The following is an 18,162-nucleotide window of genomic DNA, read 5'->3' on the forward strand; positions in this document are numbered from 1 at the left end:
GTACCTGACGTCAGACTTTTGTATCTTTTCCCCAACGGAAGAAGGTGGAAGAAAGAATGTCCAGGGTGTGTGGGGTCCTTAATTATGCTGGCTGCTTTGCCGAGGCAGCACGGAGTGTAGACAGAGTCAATGGATGGGAGGCTGGTTTGTGTGATGGATTGGGCTACATTCACGACCTTTTGTAGATCCTTGCGATCTTGGGCAGAACAGGAGCCATACCAAGCTGTGATACAACCAGAAAGAATGCTTTCTATGGTGCATCTGTAAATGTTGCTGAGAGTCATAGCTGACATGCCAAATTTGCTTCGTCTTCTGAGAAAGTAGAGGCGTTGGTGGACTTTCTTAACTATAGTGTCAGCATGGGGGGACCAGGACAAGTTGTTGGTGATCTGGACACCTAAAAACTTGAAGCTCTTGACCCTTTCTACATCGTCCCCATTGATATAGACAGGGGCATGTTCTCCTTTATGCTTCCTGAAGTCGATGACAATCTCTTCCGTTTTGTTGGCATTGAGGAAGAGATTATTGTTGCTGCACCAGTTCACCAGATTCTCTATCTCATTCCTGTTCTCTGTCTCATCATTGTTTGAGGTCCGATCCACTACAGTGGTGTCATCAGCAAACTTGAAAATCAAATTGGAGGGGAATTTGGCACACAGTCATAGGTGTATAAGGAGTATAGTAGGAGGCTGAGAACACAGCCTTGTGGGGCACCGGTGTTGAGGATGATCATGGAGGAGGTGTTATTGCCTATCCTTACTGATTGTGGTTTGTGAATTAGGAAGGTCAGGATCCAGTCACAGAGGGAGGTGCCGGGGCCCAGGTCACGGAGTTCGGAGATGAGTTTCATGGGAATAATGGTGTTGAAGGCTGAGCTGTAGTCAATAAATAGGAGTCTGACATAGGTGTCCTTGTTATCTAGGTGTTCCAGGGTTGAGTGCAGGACCAGGGAAATGGCATTTGCTGTGGACCTGTTGCGGCGGTAGGCAAACTGTGGTGGATCCGGGCAGTCCGGGAGGCTGGAATTGATTCGTGCCATGACTAACCTTTCAAAGCACTTCATAATGATGGATGTCAGAGCCACCGGACAATAGTCATTGAGGCACGCTCCTGGCTTTTCTTTGGTACCGGGATGATGGTCGTCTTCTTGAAGCAGATAGGGACCTCAGATTGTTGTAAGGAGAGGTTGAAGATGTCAGTGAATACCCCTGCCAGCTGATCCGTGCAGGATCTGAGTGCTCATCTGGGTACCCCATCCGGGCCAATTGCTTTCCGTGGGTTGACCTTCGAGAAAGCTGTTCTGATTCAGTAAGATCGTGTAAGATTCAAAATTCAGATTCAAAGATTCAGTAAGATTCAAAATTGGCTAATGTCCTTTAGGGAAGAAAATCTGCTGTCCTTACCTGGTCTGGCCTACATGTGACTCCAGAGCCACAGCAATGTGGTTGACTCTCAACTGCCCTCGGGCAACTAGGAGTGGGCAATAAATGCTGGCCAGCCAGTGACGCCCATGTCCCACGAATGGATAAAAAAAATGATGGCTTTAACTCCACTTTCCTGCTGCCCGCCTGTAAGCCTTGACACCCATGTCAATCAAAATTCCGTCGAACACAAATTAGAAATTCAATGATTCAGCATTCCGTGCTCTCTGAGGAGGGAATTCCAAAGATTAACTCCAAGTAGTGAACTTCCTCTTCATCTCGAGTTTAAATGTGATGGCATACACAGTAAAAAAAATTGTTCTCATTCTGTTGAAAGTTAGAACGTGCAAAATCACATTAATTTACACACAGATTGGTTCAGTTAAAACTTTGCCTTATTACTCAAACCACCAATCGTTGTAGTGTTTAAAATATTAAATTCCTGTGGTATTACGAAATACGATTTACACAAAGTGTGTCTAATATTTCTCCAAAATCAATGTGTGCTCTTTTATTGTAAGGTTAACCACAAGGTATGTGCCCAAGCAGATAAAGAGAATTACGAAAAAAAACTTAAACAGTAACATCTTTTCCCAGAAATAATGGTAATGTATAGCATTTTGGGGGAAAGAAATGCAGCTGTTACAGGAAATGATAAAGCTGCTGGCACAAAGACTTATTTTTTCAGAAGCTTCAATCTAAGCCAATAATGGGAGGTGTCAATAAACTATAGCTCGAGTTGATTGATGGCAGTACACAGCCTCCTATTGGTTAAATAAAGAATTCCCAAACCAGGAACAGCTCCTTTTGGAATATGCCTATCCAAATCGTTTCATGATTTCCAGCATCCATACAACCCTGACTGGCATGACTGAGAGAGAGGTTTGTATTGACTTTATTTCTATTGGTAGCAGTTAAGTGCTTTTCTCTAAAAGATAAGAGAAATCCCCAGGTCTGCTGATACAGTGTTCCTTGTAACATGACTTAGCTTTTTATTTTGTTGGGACTCCAATACTTACCGTACAACTGGCAATTTGTGATTTCCTCAGCAATGTTATAATGAAAGGTTGAAGCAAGACAATGTTAGTTAGGAAAGAGTGGATGGATACTCTTATCTTTGCTGCCTCTCTGTTGGTGGCTGTTAAGGACTTTTCTCTAAAAGAGAGACAAATCTCCACGATCTGCTGTTTTCTATTTCTGTCTGTTAAAAGGAGTAGGTAAAGAAATTGTAGCTGTTCTAATCATGGTCCTCCTCAGCTGTTTTGATTCAGAAATTGTTCCCCTGGATAGGAAAGTTGCCAATACCCATTTCATTGTTCAAGAAAGGTAGGAGAAATAAATGATAGGCCTATTAGTCTAAAGTCTTTTGTGGGGACATTATTAGAATCTGTTATTTAGGGCAGACAGAGCAATTGAATGAGAGCAAATATGAGCATGAACTTGTAAAATGTTAGTCATGCCTCAGGAACCTAAGCGAATTTTTTGAAAAATTTGCTTGAATTTTTTGAGGAGGTGACCAGGTGTGTGTATACGAGGATAGTGCAGTCGATGTCGTTTATATGTGTTTCAGCAAAGCTTTTGACAAGGTTCCACTTGGGAGGCTTGTAAAGAAAGTAAATTCACATGGGATACAGGGTAATTTGATAAAATGGATTCAAAATTGGCTCAGTTGTAGGAGACAGAGGGTGATGACAGAAGGCTGCTTTAATGACTGGAAGCCAGTGTCCAGTGGCGTACCACAGGGATCTGTGGTGGGCCTCCTATTGTTCGTTATTTATAGAAATGACATTGATGACTATGTGGGGGGTAAGATTAGTAAGTTTGCGGATGACACAAAAATTGGACATGTGATTAACAGTGAGGCAGAATGTCTTGGCTACAAGAAGATATAGACGGAATGGTCAAATGGGCAGATAAGTGGCAGATAGAATTTAACCCTGTAAAGTGTGAGGTGATACACTTTGGAAGAAGTAATTTGACAAGGAAGTACTCAATGAATGGTAGGACACATAAAGTTCTGTGTAACAAGGGGACTTTGGCATGTTTATCCACAGATCTCTGAAAAGCAGAAGGGCATGTTAGTAGGGTGGTGAAAAAAGCATATGGAACACTTGCCTTTATCAATCGAGGCCTAGGTTACAAAAACAGGGAAGTCATGTTGGAGCTGTATAGAACTTTGGTGAGGTCACAGTTAGAGTACTGTGTGCATTTCTGGTCGCCACATTATAGGAAGAGTGTAATTGCGCTGGAGGGGGTGCAGACGAGATTCACCAGGATGATGCCGGGATGGAACATTTAAGTTAAGAAAAGAGGCTTAAGTTGTTTTCGTTGGGACAGAGAAGACTGAGGGGTGACCTGATCGAGGTGTATAAGATTATGAGAGACATGGACAGAGTGGATAAGGAGCAGCTATTCTCCGGAATCAGGTCCAGCACAGCTCCCTCCCTTTCCCTTAGTTGAAGGGTCAGTCACGAGGGGACATAGGTTCAAGGCGAGGGGCAGGGTGTTTAGGGGGAATGTAAGGAAAAACTTTTTACCCAGAGGGTGTTGACGGTCTGGAATGCACTGCCTGGGAGGGTGGTGGTGGCGGGTTGCCTCACATCCTTTTAAAAAGTATCTGGATGAGCACTTCGCACATCAGAACATTCAGGGCTTTGAGCCATCTGCTGGCAGATGGAATTAGGTGGGAGGTCAGGTGTTTCTAACGTATTGGTGCGGACTTGATGGGCTGAAGGGCCTTTTCTGCATTGTATGATTCTATGATTCTATGATATAACTAAGTATGATGAAAGTTATGAATATGGGCTAACAGAGGACATTCAGTAAGGTGCAACATAAAAGACTGTTAACAAAAAGGAGAGCACATTGATTTGGCGCAAGTCTATTGGTCGTGTTATATGGAATTGGATCGAAGTAGGTGACAGAGGGTCGGAATATTAAATAGGCCAGATCTTCCGAGTAGTGGAAATCACAATTGGATTACCACTTCCTTCCTATTTGTTTACATGGTGTAAGAATTCCGAATTCCTGGCCTGGACTTCTGAACTAGGCCTCTTCAGAAATGCAGGAATCGCCTGTTTTCAGAGTCCTTCCTTGTAGGGCAGCATTGTCAGGCAAAGTCAGATCATTAGGGAGGCAGGGTGGTTGTTGGGAGGGTGGGTAGGGTGGTGAGCTCAGGTCAAAGGGGGGGGGAGCGGTTGGGACAGTCAGGGGGATTCAGAGGGTCCAGGTGGAGTCGGAGGGTTAGGCTGGACAAGTGCGGGGAGGTCAAAAGTTTGGGGAGAGTTGGAGGATCAGAGGGAGAGATGGTGGGTTGCAGAGGTGAAGGTTAGGGTGCGTTGGTGGGTTGATGGGGGCAGGAATCAGGGTGGGCAGTTGTATAGTTACCCAAGAATTAAACATTGTTTTTTCAGTCTAATATTTCCTGGGTAACTCTCTGGGTAACTGAGTAAGAACCATCCCAAGTCTCCAAGTCTAATTCAGAGTTGGAAACTTTTTCTGAGGGTCCAGGAAAGGTTCAGAATTGCCCAACAGGAGTTCAAAATTCCCAGGCAATTCCTGCAAAGTCCTTGTATTTGGGCTTCTGAGGGATCCCCAGCACATCTTCCAGTTAAATCCAGTCTCCCACCATCCAGAGACCCGAAGATCTGGTCCAATATAATTGCCAATGTGACTAGTAATGTCCCCAAGGATCTGTACTGAGGTCTGAGCTGTGAACTGTGAGTGAGTTAGATGAAGGATGAGAGCTCTATACCCAAGTGGTGACAAAAGGATGGGTGGCACTATGAGTAATATAGATTGGAGTGAAACATTACAGAAGGGCATTGTTGGATTAAATGAATGGATACAATTGTGGCCGATGGAGTTCAAGGCAGGGTGGTATCAAGTTATCAGCTTTAGACCTAGGAAAGTTAGATCAAAGTATTTTCTAAATGGTGAGAAGCTGGAAACTATGGAGGAACAGAGAAATTTAAGGGCCCAAGTACAGAGGTAACTAAAAGCTTTTAGGAAGGTAAAAAAAGAAATTAAGAAGACTATTAGAATGTTAATATCTCAAGAGAGCTGCAACACAAAGGTTTGGAAGTTATGTTACAGCTATATAAAACTTCTGTTAGACACCATTAGAGTGTTGCAACAATTCTTGGTCACTACGTCTCAGGAAGGCTATATTGAGAAGAGAGTGTTGATTGGTTGGTAAGTGGGCTTTGATTGGTAGAAGTGTTGCACCAGTTGATAGTGCCTGACAGCTAACTGCCAAGCATTGCTTGAAACGCACTGCACATTACCTCTACTGGAAGTTACATATACTAATACATAGGGCCCTGTTTCTTTGCAGACAGAAAGAACACATACACACATTACATCTGTTTCAGCTGAACAACGTAAGTGGCAGCCATTCACCGGTCCATTCTTAGGGCAATGCCTTGCCCAATCAGAGTTTGATTGCCTGGTTTATATTTCAAGCAATTCTTGGCAGTTAACTGTCATTCACCATCAAGTGGTACATACTCTATAATAAAACCTCTGCCAACCAGAGTCCACTTGATAGGAAATAGATATAATTTTATATAATTTATATTTGTATTTGTGTGTGTTGGGCATAAGACATAGATTTATGTTTAAGATTAATTTGTTAAGGAAACTTGACTTTTAGTTTCAGTTTAAAAATTGCCCACATTTTTAATGAGGTATTACGACCCTTGAAGGGGAGTTAAAGCAAACACAGAGTATAAAATAACTACACTGTCGCCTAGCAATAGAAAGGCCACAAGGGAACAGAAAGCAGTTTGAGGTTCAGTTGGTAATTATGTGCTAAGGTGAAGGCAATAGTTTTAAATCTCTCCGACCACCCAAACCTGTGCACTTACCTTCACCCTGGCCTATCAATTCCAATGGACCCTTTAAACTTAGATGCTTTACCGCAGGTAGTGCAGTAAAAAATGGGGCATTGCCTCCTTGAATCTGATGGAGCTGGATTGCACAGGGGCTTATGAGAGATCTTTCAATGCAGGCCCCTAGCAGTTGCGATCATCAGATATTTCAGTGCGGTTTTCAAAAAACGGTATGCATTAAAATATATGTATTAAAATATATATATATTAAAATGTATATTAAAATATATATATTAAAGTATGCATTAAATTCTTCTCATTCGTGTGGACCATCTATTTCTGACACTAATCAGATGTTATGATTCATAATCTCACCCCATTATGTAGCCAGACTAAATTCTGCAATATTTTCTTTGCCAGTCTATACTCTCATTAAATTGCTTGGCATTCCTATTTTAGTAATTTACTTCCCACCACTCTTGACTTTTATAGTTTTACAGTAACTGGAGCTCTGAGTTCTGACAAAGAATCCATTGAAAATACTAATTTGTTTTTTTTTAATGCTGATGGACTTGGTGTTCATTGCCAGTATTTTCTGATTTTATTCCATAAATGTTAATATGTTAATAATCTGCAACATCATAAAACCATAAGACGTAGGAGCAGAATGAGGCCACTCGGCCCATCACGTCTGCTCTGCCATTCAATCATATTTTTCTCATTCCCATTCTCCTGCCTTTTCCCCATAACCCCTGATCCCCTTATTAATCAAGAACCTATCTACCTCTGTCTTAAAGACACTCAATGACCTGGCCTCCACAGCCCTCTGCGGCAAAGAGTTCCAAAGATTCATCACTCTCTGGCTGAAGAAATTCCTCCTCATCTCTGTTTTAAAGGATCGTCCCTTTAACCTGAGGTTGTGCCCTCTGGTTTTAGTTTTTCCTACTAGTGGAAACATCCTCTCCACGTCCACTCTATCATCGTAGGTTTGAAGACTCATTGTTACAAACCTGGGTGACCCTTGGGTAGGCACAATAAGAAGTCTTACAACACCAGGTTAAAGTCCAACAGATTTATTTGGCAGCACAAGCTTTCGGAGTCTCAAGCTCCTTCATCAGGTGAGTGAGGACATGTGTTCACAAACAGGGCATATAAAGACACAAACTCAATTTACAAGATAATGGTTGGAATGCGAGTTTTTACAGGTAATCAGGACTATAAAGTCACACCCCCTCCCCCCCCCCTTGACCAGAGGATGAATGGCAGAGAGGCTCTCTCCACTCTCTGCTTTTTGTTTTGCGCCCGGGCGCGTTCTGTCAGATTCGTGGTTCGGCGCTCCGACAGATGCAAATGCGCTAGACCCCGCCCACTAGACCCGTGCCGAAAAAAGGCGTATGGGGGCGCTGGAGCGCAGCTGCCGGGCGCGGGTCTGATTTACGGCTGCACCCGGCACTTAGAGCCGATTTGGTAAAATCGGCCCGTGTCTCGCCGCGGATGCGAGAGCGAATTTGTGACATATTGTGTGATGCCAGCCTAACAAATTACACAGTAAGGGCGCTTCCCAATGTTTCGTGTGATGGGGAGGGTTGGATGGTGTGTTCCCTGCCTTCATTTGTGAGCATCATATTTAAGAGGCATCTCTTAACTTACCCACTATAGAAGGAGGTGATGCCTCGCTGATCACAGGGAGCTCTCACTCAAATTCAGTGACACATCCCCGTGACAGCACTATACACGTCCATCTGGTAGAATTGTCAGTACTACACACATTTATCTGGCAGAATTGTCAGGACTAAGTGCTGGGGTTCTCCTTCAGTTGTCCACTTGATCTAACCTGCTGCTCTGCCCACCACTGTGACCCAGTTCTCAATGAAACATTTCAAGATCTCCACCACAAGGCTCTAGATAGTTGCAAGTGGCCATTTGTACCTTTGGCATTCAATCAAATATTTTTACCCCTCCCTCTGTTACCCACACTCTCACCCCATAACCATTGACCCCTGCCCCCAGGTGTAACATTTAACCTTCTCATGTTCTCATGGTTACCCTTTAACCCATCCCCTCATCCTCCAACCTGTGCAGCTGAATGTCCACACCCCATTCCTCCCCAAGGAGCCCAACCCCATAATGGTAGATCTGCCTCCCTTCATCCTGCCGATCCACAGAATCCACTTCTCCTTCCACATCCACTCCAAAACCCCTCAGTGTCCCTTCACCCGTCCCTGTTGAACCCTCCCCATCCCACCCTATTGGCTTTCACTGCCCCGTCTAACCCGCACCATCCCTTCCTATCACCAATTCAGTATGTTCCCATGACTCAGCAGATGACACCACAGACCCCCTCCCTCTGAACCCCATTCCCATCTCTCCCCCATCATTCCTGTTTACATCTGGACACCCAGCGCCACCTGTGCGCCACCTCTGCCCTTCCCACTCTCCCACTCTATACCAGTTCACCCACTCAGTGATCCCTGCAGCATCTCTCTCTCTCTCTCTCTCCCCTAGGAGCTCCCATTATTAGGAATGCAGAGCGGTTTCTCATCGGCCTCTGGCGGGAATGCTGACATTCCCATCATCATTTTACACCGGCAAGAAACAGAATTTTTGGCTCCTGCCACTTTATTCCTCCCCCCCTCCCACCCCCCCAATTAAACTCTCATAGGGGGAACTGGGAAATTTCACCCTCTGTACCAGGTATAAAACTCTTAAGGAAAAATGCACAATATTCTTTTGCTAAATGCATAATATTTATTAAAATATTTGAATCCTCCAATAATTTTGTTCAAGTGATGTCAATAGCATCAAAGTGAGGATGTATTGCCAGAAAGATTGAATATTCAGATCATATGAATGAAGTATGGACTGTGGCCCTCTGTTCAAGTTCACCCAATCCCCATCAAGTAGAAATTGCAACTTTGAACTCCGTTTCTGCCAGGAAGGAAAGGGAATAAATATTCCATTGATTTTTTTTAAAATTGCTGTTTTATTTATAAACGTAGTAGACCAATTTACCTGATAGGGAGCATACAATTCACTAAAATAATGAATTGTGCTTTGTTTTTCAGTCGTTCCTATATTGTGTAATATGGGTGACCTGTCTGCAATTCAGTATATGTGCGTGGAGTGGTAAGTGCATAGATTCATAGAATCATAGAATCCCTACAGTGCAGAAGGAGGCTATTTGCCCCATCGAGTCTGCACTGACTACAATCCCACCAGGCCCTATCCCCATAATCCCCACGTATTTACCCTAGCTAGTCCCCTTGACACTAAGGGGCAATTTTAGCATGGCCAATCCACCTAACCTACACATCTTTGGATTGAAGAAGGAAACCGGAATACCCGGAGGTAACCCATGCAGACACATGGAGAATGTATAATATAATAATAAAATAGATTCTATGGAGTGTCATCATCACTGTTGTTAATGTGCAAATTCCACACAGACAGTGACTCAAGCCGGGAATTGAACCCAGGTCCCTGGTGCTGTGAGGTAGCACTGCTAACCACTGTGCCACCGTGCCGCTCCAAGTGCAACTCAAGGAAATGTGCGTTTCTCATTTTGCATCAAATCTGGTAGAATGCCTGATGCTAAGATGCCGCCCCTGCTACCTTCTGTGGGAGTTCACCTCCGTTATCCTAACAACAGTTTACATCCCACCCCATGTGGAAATGAAGATCGCGCTGGATGAAATATACACCACTGCAAATAGTCTTGAGATGAAACATCCCAAGGCCTTGTTCATCGTGGCCGCAATTTCAATCAGGTCAAGCTCAGGAGCGTACTACCAAGTTACCACCAGCATGTCTCCTGTTCCACCAGAGCCCAAACATCCGAGACCACTGCTACACAAATATCAAACATGCATACCGCTCTATCACCCACCCACACTTTGGCAAATCAGACCACAAGGCTGTGTTCCTGCTCCCGGCTTACAAGCAAAACCTGAAGCAGGAGAATCCATCAAAGAAAGTCGTGCAATGTTGGTCTGAGGAATCGGATGATCTCCTATGGGACTGCTAGGAGTCAGTGGACTGGTCAGTATTTAAAAACTCTGCGACCAGCTTGAACGAGTACGCCACTACAGTAACTGACATCATTAGTAAGTGTGTAGAAGACTGTGTGCCAAAGAAGCAAATCCGCATGTTGCCCAACCGGAAACCATGGATGAACAGGGATATCGACTGCTTGCTGAAGTCCAGGTCTGAGGCGTTCAAGTCAGGCCACCCTGACCTACACCAGAATGCCAAATATGATCTAAGGAGATCAATCAAAGATGCCAAAAGACAGTAGCAAGATGGCAAGATCTCTGAAACAGTACTGAGAGCGACTTAATGGGAATAGAACTAATGTCACTAAAGTGTAAACAAAAGAGAGCCACAAGTTGTCACATCCTCTCTGCCACCTTCATCCCAAACTTAGCTTAAACCCTGCAGATAGCACAGCTGTCCTGGAAGCAAGGTACATCACCACATTCCACAAGCACAACCCATGCAATTCTGCACCTTACCACCCCTACACACCCCTCTGTCCCCCCACCCTCCACCCCTACACACCCCTCTGTCCCCCCACCCTCCATCCCTCCACACCCCTCTGCCCCCCCACCCTCCACCCCTACACAACCCTCTGTCCCCCCACCCTCCACCCCTACACACCCCTCTGTCCCCCCACCCTCCACCCCTACACACCCCTCTGTCCCCCCACCCTCCACCCCTACACACCCCTCTGCCCCCCCACCCTCCACCCCTCCACACCCCTCTGTCCCCCCACCCTCCACCCCTACACACCCCTCTGCCCCCCCACCCTCCACCCCTACACAACCCTCTGTCCCCCCACCCTCCACCCCTACACACCCCTCTGTCCCCCCACCCTCCACCCCTACACACCCCTCTGTCCCCCCACCCTCCACCCCTCCACACCCCTCTGTCCCCCCACCCTCCATCCCTACACACCCCTCTGTCCCCCCACCCTCCATCCCTACACACCCCTCTGTCCCCCCACCCTCCACCCCTACACACCCCTCTGTCCCCCCACCCTCCACTCCTCCACACCCCTCTGTCCCCCCACCCTCCACTCCTCCACACCCCTCTGTCCCCCCACCCTCCATCCCTCCACACCCCTCTGTCCCCCCACCCTCCACCCCTCCACACCCCTCTGTCCCCCCACCCTCCACCCCTCCACACCCCTCTGTCCCCCCACCCTCCATCTCTACACACCCCTCTGTCCCCCCACCCTCCACACCCCTCTGTCCCCCCACCCTCCATCTCTACACACCCCTCTGTCCCCCCACCCTCCACCCCTCCACACCCCTCTGTCCCCCCACCCTCCATCTCTACACACCCCTCTGTCCCCCCACCCTCCACTCCTCCACACCCCTCTGTCCCCCCACCCTCCACCCCTACACACTCCTCTGCCCCCCTACCTTCCACCCCTATGCACCTTTCTGCCCCCCTACCCTCCATCCCTACAAACCCCTCTGCCCCCACACCCCAACCCTGCACCCCTATACATCCCTCTGCCCCCACACCCCCACACTCCATCCCTACAAACCCCTCTGCCCCCACACCCCCACCCTCCACCCCATGTCATTTGGTTTTTTAACCCTCACATTCCAGCTCAGCACTGAGTAATTCACAGAACCCTTGGGAGTGGGAAGAGTCGGGAGCATGCGGACTCGGATCTCATATGTACTTACGTGAAAAAGGAAATTCAAGAAAGATTGCATTAACAAGATCAGTATTTAAGAATGTGCAACAGTTTGCAATCTACAGCCTCATTTTAAGTAACATTAGAGAAGCCTTTTCTTTATTGATGGATGTAGCACAGAGCAGATTCATTACAAGCTGCAGCAGATCCCAAAGCATAAATACCCAGGATCCAGTTGGCGCCTCCTCTTTCATTGGAGCACAGACTATTGCCCTGCTGTCAGTAGTAGGTAGCACAGTAGCACAGTGGTTAGCACTGCTGCTTCACAGCGCCAGGGACCTGGGTTCAATTCCCAATTTGGGTCGCTGTCTGTGTGGAGTTTGCACATTCTCCCTGTGTCTGTGTGGGTTTCCTCCCACAGTCTGAAAGATCTGCTGGTTAGGTGCATTGACCCGAACAGGTGCCTGACTGTGGCGACTAGGGGAATTTCACAGTAACTTCATTGCAGTGTTAATATAAGCCTTACTTGTGACACTAATAAATAAACTTTACTTTAGTAGGGGCAGATTAGACAAAGTGGATTTCAGACCTTGGAGGCTGTGATTTTAGCATTTGATAGCTGCAATTGTACTGGTCACTGGGAATAATAGTTCCAGCACCCAGTGGAATAGACCTGGCTGGAAGCCACTCAAGACTGCCCCATCCCACTCAGAGTATCAGACAAGATAGCACACCACATCCAGGCTCACACTCCCAAAATGAAGCAATTGTAACTTTCACCATTTGTTTTAAAATAACTTTCGGGAAATTTCTGTTGCTAAATACTGCCTGCTGATTACCAAATAGTTGCTCATAACGGAAGCATTTGGCAAACTTCAGCAAAACAGGAAGAACAGAATAAGAGGATTTGTTACAATACAACAGGAGTGCAGGGACCAGACAGTGCATGCTACCCAGCGACACATGCTTAGGTGCAGGGACAGGAAAGCCTGCTCTATATGTGTAACATAGACTCATGTAATAATTACATTGCAATTCTTGCACCTTGTAGTTAATTGCTTAATCTATTTTGTCTGTAATCTATAATTAAAATATTAGATTCATTAATTGGTTATTGAAAATCAACTTCCCTTTTTCTCCAGGATCACCTGAGAAGCCTACAAATGTGTCCTGCATAACATATTACAATAAAAACATGACCTGCTGGTGGAATCCTGGAGAAGACGCATTAGTCTCAACCACGTATCAGTTAAAGTTGTTGTGGGTATTCTATTTTGCTAATTTTATGGACTACGTACATTAGACATTGCAATAAGATCTGGACAATATCGAGGCTTGGGTTCACAAGTGGCAAGTAACATTCGCGCCACACAAATGCCAGGCAATGATCATCACCAATAAGAGACACTCTAACCACCGCCCCTTGACATTCAATGGTGCAACCATCACTGAATCCCCCACTGTCAACATCCTTGGGGTTACCATTGACCAGAAACTCAACTAGACTCACCACATAAACACACTGGCTACAAGAGCAGGTCAGAGGCTAGGAATACTGCGGTGAGTAACTCACCTCCTGACTCCCCAGAGCCTATCCACCATCTAAAGGGCACAAGTCAGAAGTGTGATGGAATACTTCCCACTTGCCTGGATGGGTGTAGCTCCAACAACACTCAAGAAGCTTGACACCATCCAGGACAAAGCAGCCCACTTGACTGGCACCACATCTACAAATATTCAATCCCTCCACCACCAACGCTCAGTAGCAGCAGTGTGTACTATCTACAAGATGCACTGCAGCAATTCACCAAAGATCCTTAGACAGCACCTTCCAAACCCACAACCACTTCCATCTAGAAGGACAAGGGCAGTAGATAAATGAGAACACCACCATCTGCAAGTTCCCTTCCAAGCCACTTGGAAATATATCGCCGTTCCTTCACAGTTGATGGGTCAAAATCCTGGAATTCCCTCCCTAACGGCATTGTGGGTCAACCCATAGAACATGGACTGCAGCGATTCAAGAAGACAGCTCATCACCACCTTCTCAAGGGCAACTAGGGATGGGCAATAAATGCTGGCCAGCCAGCGACACCCATGTCCCACGAATGAAGTAAAAAAAAGACAGCACCTTCCAAAGCGCTCCCCCCACCCCCACCGACCCCCTGGCTTCTTGGAAGGCACTAGAAGGCCACCCCCATACAGTTGGTGGATGCACCATGTGGCCAGAGACTTTTCCAACACTGGCAAAATGCCACTAGCCTAGTAAAATGGCCGCCATGGGCCAATTAATTGACTTCCCAACTCCGGTCGGTGGGTGTGTTCCCACAGCTGTGAATATCCCCTGACAATGTAAACATACCGCGCTTCCCTCCATTTCCCACCATCTTTTCCACCCTTCATGCCTCCCAGTCTGTCTCCAATGGGCTAGCAAAATCCCAACCAATGAGTCAAGAAAGGAAAAGGGGAGAAAATTAGAGTAAACTTCAAAAAGGAAAAGAAATCAATGTAATGCATACATATGTTAAATAATGAAGGCGTAGTTTTAGAAACAGATCTATTCCTTCAGTGCTCAGAATTCAATGGGATCTTTCTGAAATAGATGACGGGAATGAAAAAAATGTGGCAAATGTTACCACAAATCAGTCAGAATTTTTTTTAACCATCAATTTACTCCATTTATTTTAGCATTCCTTCAATTCGTTTACAAAACTGCATTCCAGAACATTCCAAGAACTCATGCACAATTTATTATCCAAATATTCGGTATTTTGTCGATTATACCATTTGGGTAGAGGCAAAAAACAAGTATGGAAAAACTGACTCGGACCACATAGTACTGGATGCAATGGATTCAGGTAACACTGGAATTGCATGTAATGGGGAAACACCCGAAAATGACACCTTGTAAAAGTGCATCATTGTGATGTTGTATGTGATACAGTAAATGAATCAAAATGCAATTATTATTCAATACATTAATTATTATAATATAATAATTCTTAGAATTTTCCAATGATATAACCATCATTTCACCGATTTAATAATTACATTTTGAACTAACTTTATTTAGTGAAGCCTGAGCCCATCTTCATCACATCAGTACAACCTGGGCATGGATCGGGCGGAGCATTGATTGTGAAATGGGAAAACCCTTGGAAACTGCCATTCATTTTTCCACTAAAATACCACATCCAATATCGAATGGCTGGGACTGTGGGCTGGATTCAGGTACTTTAACTGGGCATCAATGGGAAAAGATTTAATGCAAATGCTGAATTTGTTAGAAATTGTGTTGGTTATTATTCAAAGTCTGAAATGTTTCATGCCTTTTTTGTGATATTTATGGAGTTGATATGTAGACTTATTGTTTATCTTTTGAAGCTATAAATAATTGAAGGCTTATATGTTAATCTCTCCTTTATTCTGTTTTATTCTATACTCGTGATGGATCTGTATACTTGCATTAAAAGTCATGTTTGAAAGAGTAAACAAGATGAAAAACTTGTGTTTTGTATCTTTCATAGAATCCGTATAGTGCAGAAGGAGGCCATTCGGCCCATCATACCTTCAGCAGCAACAATCCCATCTAGGCCCTCTCCCCGTAAACCCAAGTATTTACCCCGCTAATCCCCCTGACACTAAGGGGCAATTTAGCACAGCCAATCCACCACACCTTTGGACTGCGGGAAGAAACCGGAACACCCATAGGAAACGCATGTAGACACAGGGAGAATGTGCAAACACCTCACAGTCAATCACCCAATGTCAGAATTGAACCACTGTCCCTGGTGCTGTGAGGCAACAGTGCTAACCACTGTGCCACCGTGCTTTCAACTGGGGCAGCATGGTGGCACAGTGGTTAACACTGCTGCCTCACAGCACCAGGGACCCGGGTGCGATTCCCGACTTGGGTCACTGTCTGTGTGGAGTCTGCACATTCTCCCCGTGTCTGCGTGGGTTTCCTCCGGGTGCTCCAATTTCCTCCCACAGTCCAAAAGGCATGCTGATTAGGTGCATTGGACACGCTAAATTCTCCCTCAATGTACCCGAACAGGTGCCAGATTGTGGGGATTTTCACAGTAATTTCATTTCAGTGTTAATGTAAGCCTATTTGTGACACTAATAAATAAACTTTAAACTTTAATTTTTTATATGATCATGGGTATTTGCCTCCATTTTGCAAACAAGTGATACATTTAGCTGATAGAAATTTTCATCCTGCCAGCTTGGTGTGGGCTTGAAAATGTCAATCTGTATGTGACCAATTCACCACCCAATCCCCCTGAGGTGGTCACTGGGACAAGAATTATTGTAGAAATATGAGCTTGAATGTCTTTCAACCAACACAAGATTATTTTTATTCTTTCTGCCTTAGATTCAACTGGAGGAAATACCTCCTCATCAAGAGGTTTTCACCATTAAAGGCCTAAAGCCATTTACAAAGTATATTGTGGCAATTCGCTGCATGAGACGGTATGGGAACGGTTACTGGAGTGATTGGAGTTTGGAGAAAACTGGAACTTCTTCTGAAGATCGTATGTAGATTTCAACATCTGTTTATATTGACAACACTCAAATTAACTTGCATGTGTTGGAAGTGAAAATTGTGCAGTTTTTGCATGCAACCAGAATTTTAGTGAATTGTTTAGTTTTGCAGTCATATTGTTGCACACCACTTCTAATGCCTCTTGATGTCCATTGGTTATATAATGATGCAGCTACTAATCCAACACTGAAAACTCATCCTAAGATGTGTAGGTTAGATGGATTACCCATGGTAAATCACAGAATCAGAATCACAGAATCACAGAATACTACAGTGCAGAAGAGGCCCTTCAGCCCATCAAGTCTGCACCAACGCATGAAATGCCCTGACCTGCCCACCTAATCCCACGTGCCAGCACTTGGCCCATAGCCTTGAATGTTCTGACATGCGGCACGGTAGCACAGTGGTTAGCACTGCTGCTTCACAGCTCCAGGGACCTGGGTTCGATTCCCGGCTTAGGCCACTGTCTGTGTGGAGTTTGTACATTCTCCTCGTGTCTGCTGGGTTTCCTCCGGGTGCTCCGGTTTCCTCCCACAGTCCAAAGATGTGCAGGTTAGGTTGATTGGCCATGCTTAAATTGCCCCTTAGTGTCCCGAGATGTGTAGGTTAGAAGGGTTAGTGGGTAAAACATGTAAGGATATGGGGGTAGGGCCTGGGTGGGATTGTGGTCGGTGCAGACTCGATGGGCCGAATGGCCTCTTTCTGTACTGTAAGGGTTCTATGAATCTCTTTCTATGCCAAGTACCCATCCAGGTACTTTTTAAAGGATGTGAGGCATCCGCCTCCACCACCCTCCCGGGCAGTGCATTCCAGACCGTCAACACCTTCTGAGGAAAGAAGTTTTTCTCAAATCCCCCCTAAACCTCCCACCCCTCATTTTTAACTTGTGTCCCCTCGTAATTGACCCTTCAACTAAGGGGAACAGCTGCTCCCTAGCCATCCTATCCATGCCCCTCATAATCTTGAACACCTCAGTCTTCTCTGCTCCAATGAAAAAATGTGTGGAGTTACAGAGATAGGGTGGGGGAGAGGGCTTGGGTAAGATGCTCTGTTAGAGAGTCGGTACAGTCTCGATGGGCTGAATGGCCTCCTTCTGCACTGTAGGGATTCTATGAACTGGGTGAGGTCCTTGCCTTGTAGTCTGAGATCACTTTTTCTTTGCAAAGAATCGTCATTACTCTAAAATAAAAACAGAAAATGCTCAGCAGGTCTGGCAGCATCTGTGAAGAGAGAGACAGAGTTACATTTCGAGTCTAATATGACTCTTAAGCAGGACAATCATCGTTACTCTACTGAGTACTGAATTAGCATTATCGTCCTCTTGGTATAATTGTAATGGGCCAAAAGTCTGTCCTACTCTCTCATTTATTATCTAGGAACTTTGTACAAGAGGTTGATTTTATCTCCCAGTGCAGTCTAGTGGAACAGTAGCAGGGAGTCTTCACTGATTTTAATAGTTTTCACTGTTAGCATCCCCACATCCTAACTTCTCAACTAAAAAGGCCTCCTATGAATTAATTAGTGGTTACAAGATCACCAACTAACACATCTTCCACTCCTTACTCTTAACCTGGCAGCTATTGGTAATCTAGTTATTCATCAGTTGTTGTTTATCAGTTTTGATAAACCGTTTATCATAATTAATGCTAGTGATTTGTCATGATAAAGGACATGGTGACTCCTGAGACATGACCTGGTGACTCCTGAGACATG

General features: G+C 45.2%; 1 protein-coding gene across 1 annotated transcript in view; it reads left to right on the plus strand.

Moving 5' to 3' along the window:
* The window catches only part of LOC144499883 (interleukin-6 receptor subunit beta-like), a 50,157-nt gene that overhangs the window by 15,670 nt on the left and 16,325 nt on the right, over positions 1-18,162 (plus strand). The window contains exons 2-6 of the mRNA XM_078222553.1: positions 9,319-9,379; positions 13,043-13,160; positions 14,589-14,758; positions 14,974-15,131; positions 16,279-16,438. Coding sequence (XP_078078679.1) covers positions 13,096-13,160; positions 14,589-14,758; positions 14,974-15,131; positions 16,279-16,438 — 553 coding nt within the window. The 5' untranslated portion in view covers positions 9,319-9,379; positions 13,043-13,095. The remainder of the gene's footprint in view (positions 1-9,318; positions 9,380-13,042; positions 13,161-14,588; positions 14,759-14,973; positions 15,132-16,278; positions 16,439-18,162) is intronic.

Source organism: Mustelus asterias, chromosome 1 (assembly GCF_964213995.1).
Source record: "Mustelus asterias chromosome 1, sMusAst1.hap1.1, whole genome shotgun sequence".
NCBI classification, from domain to species: Eukaryota; Metazoa; Chordata; class Chondrichthyes; order Carcharhiniformes; family Triakidae; genus Mustelus; species Mustelus asterias.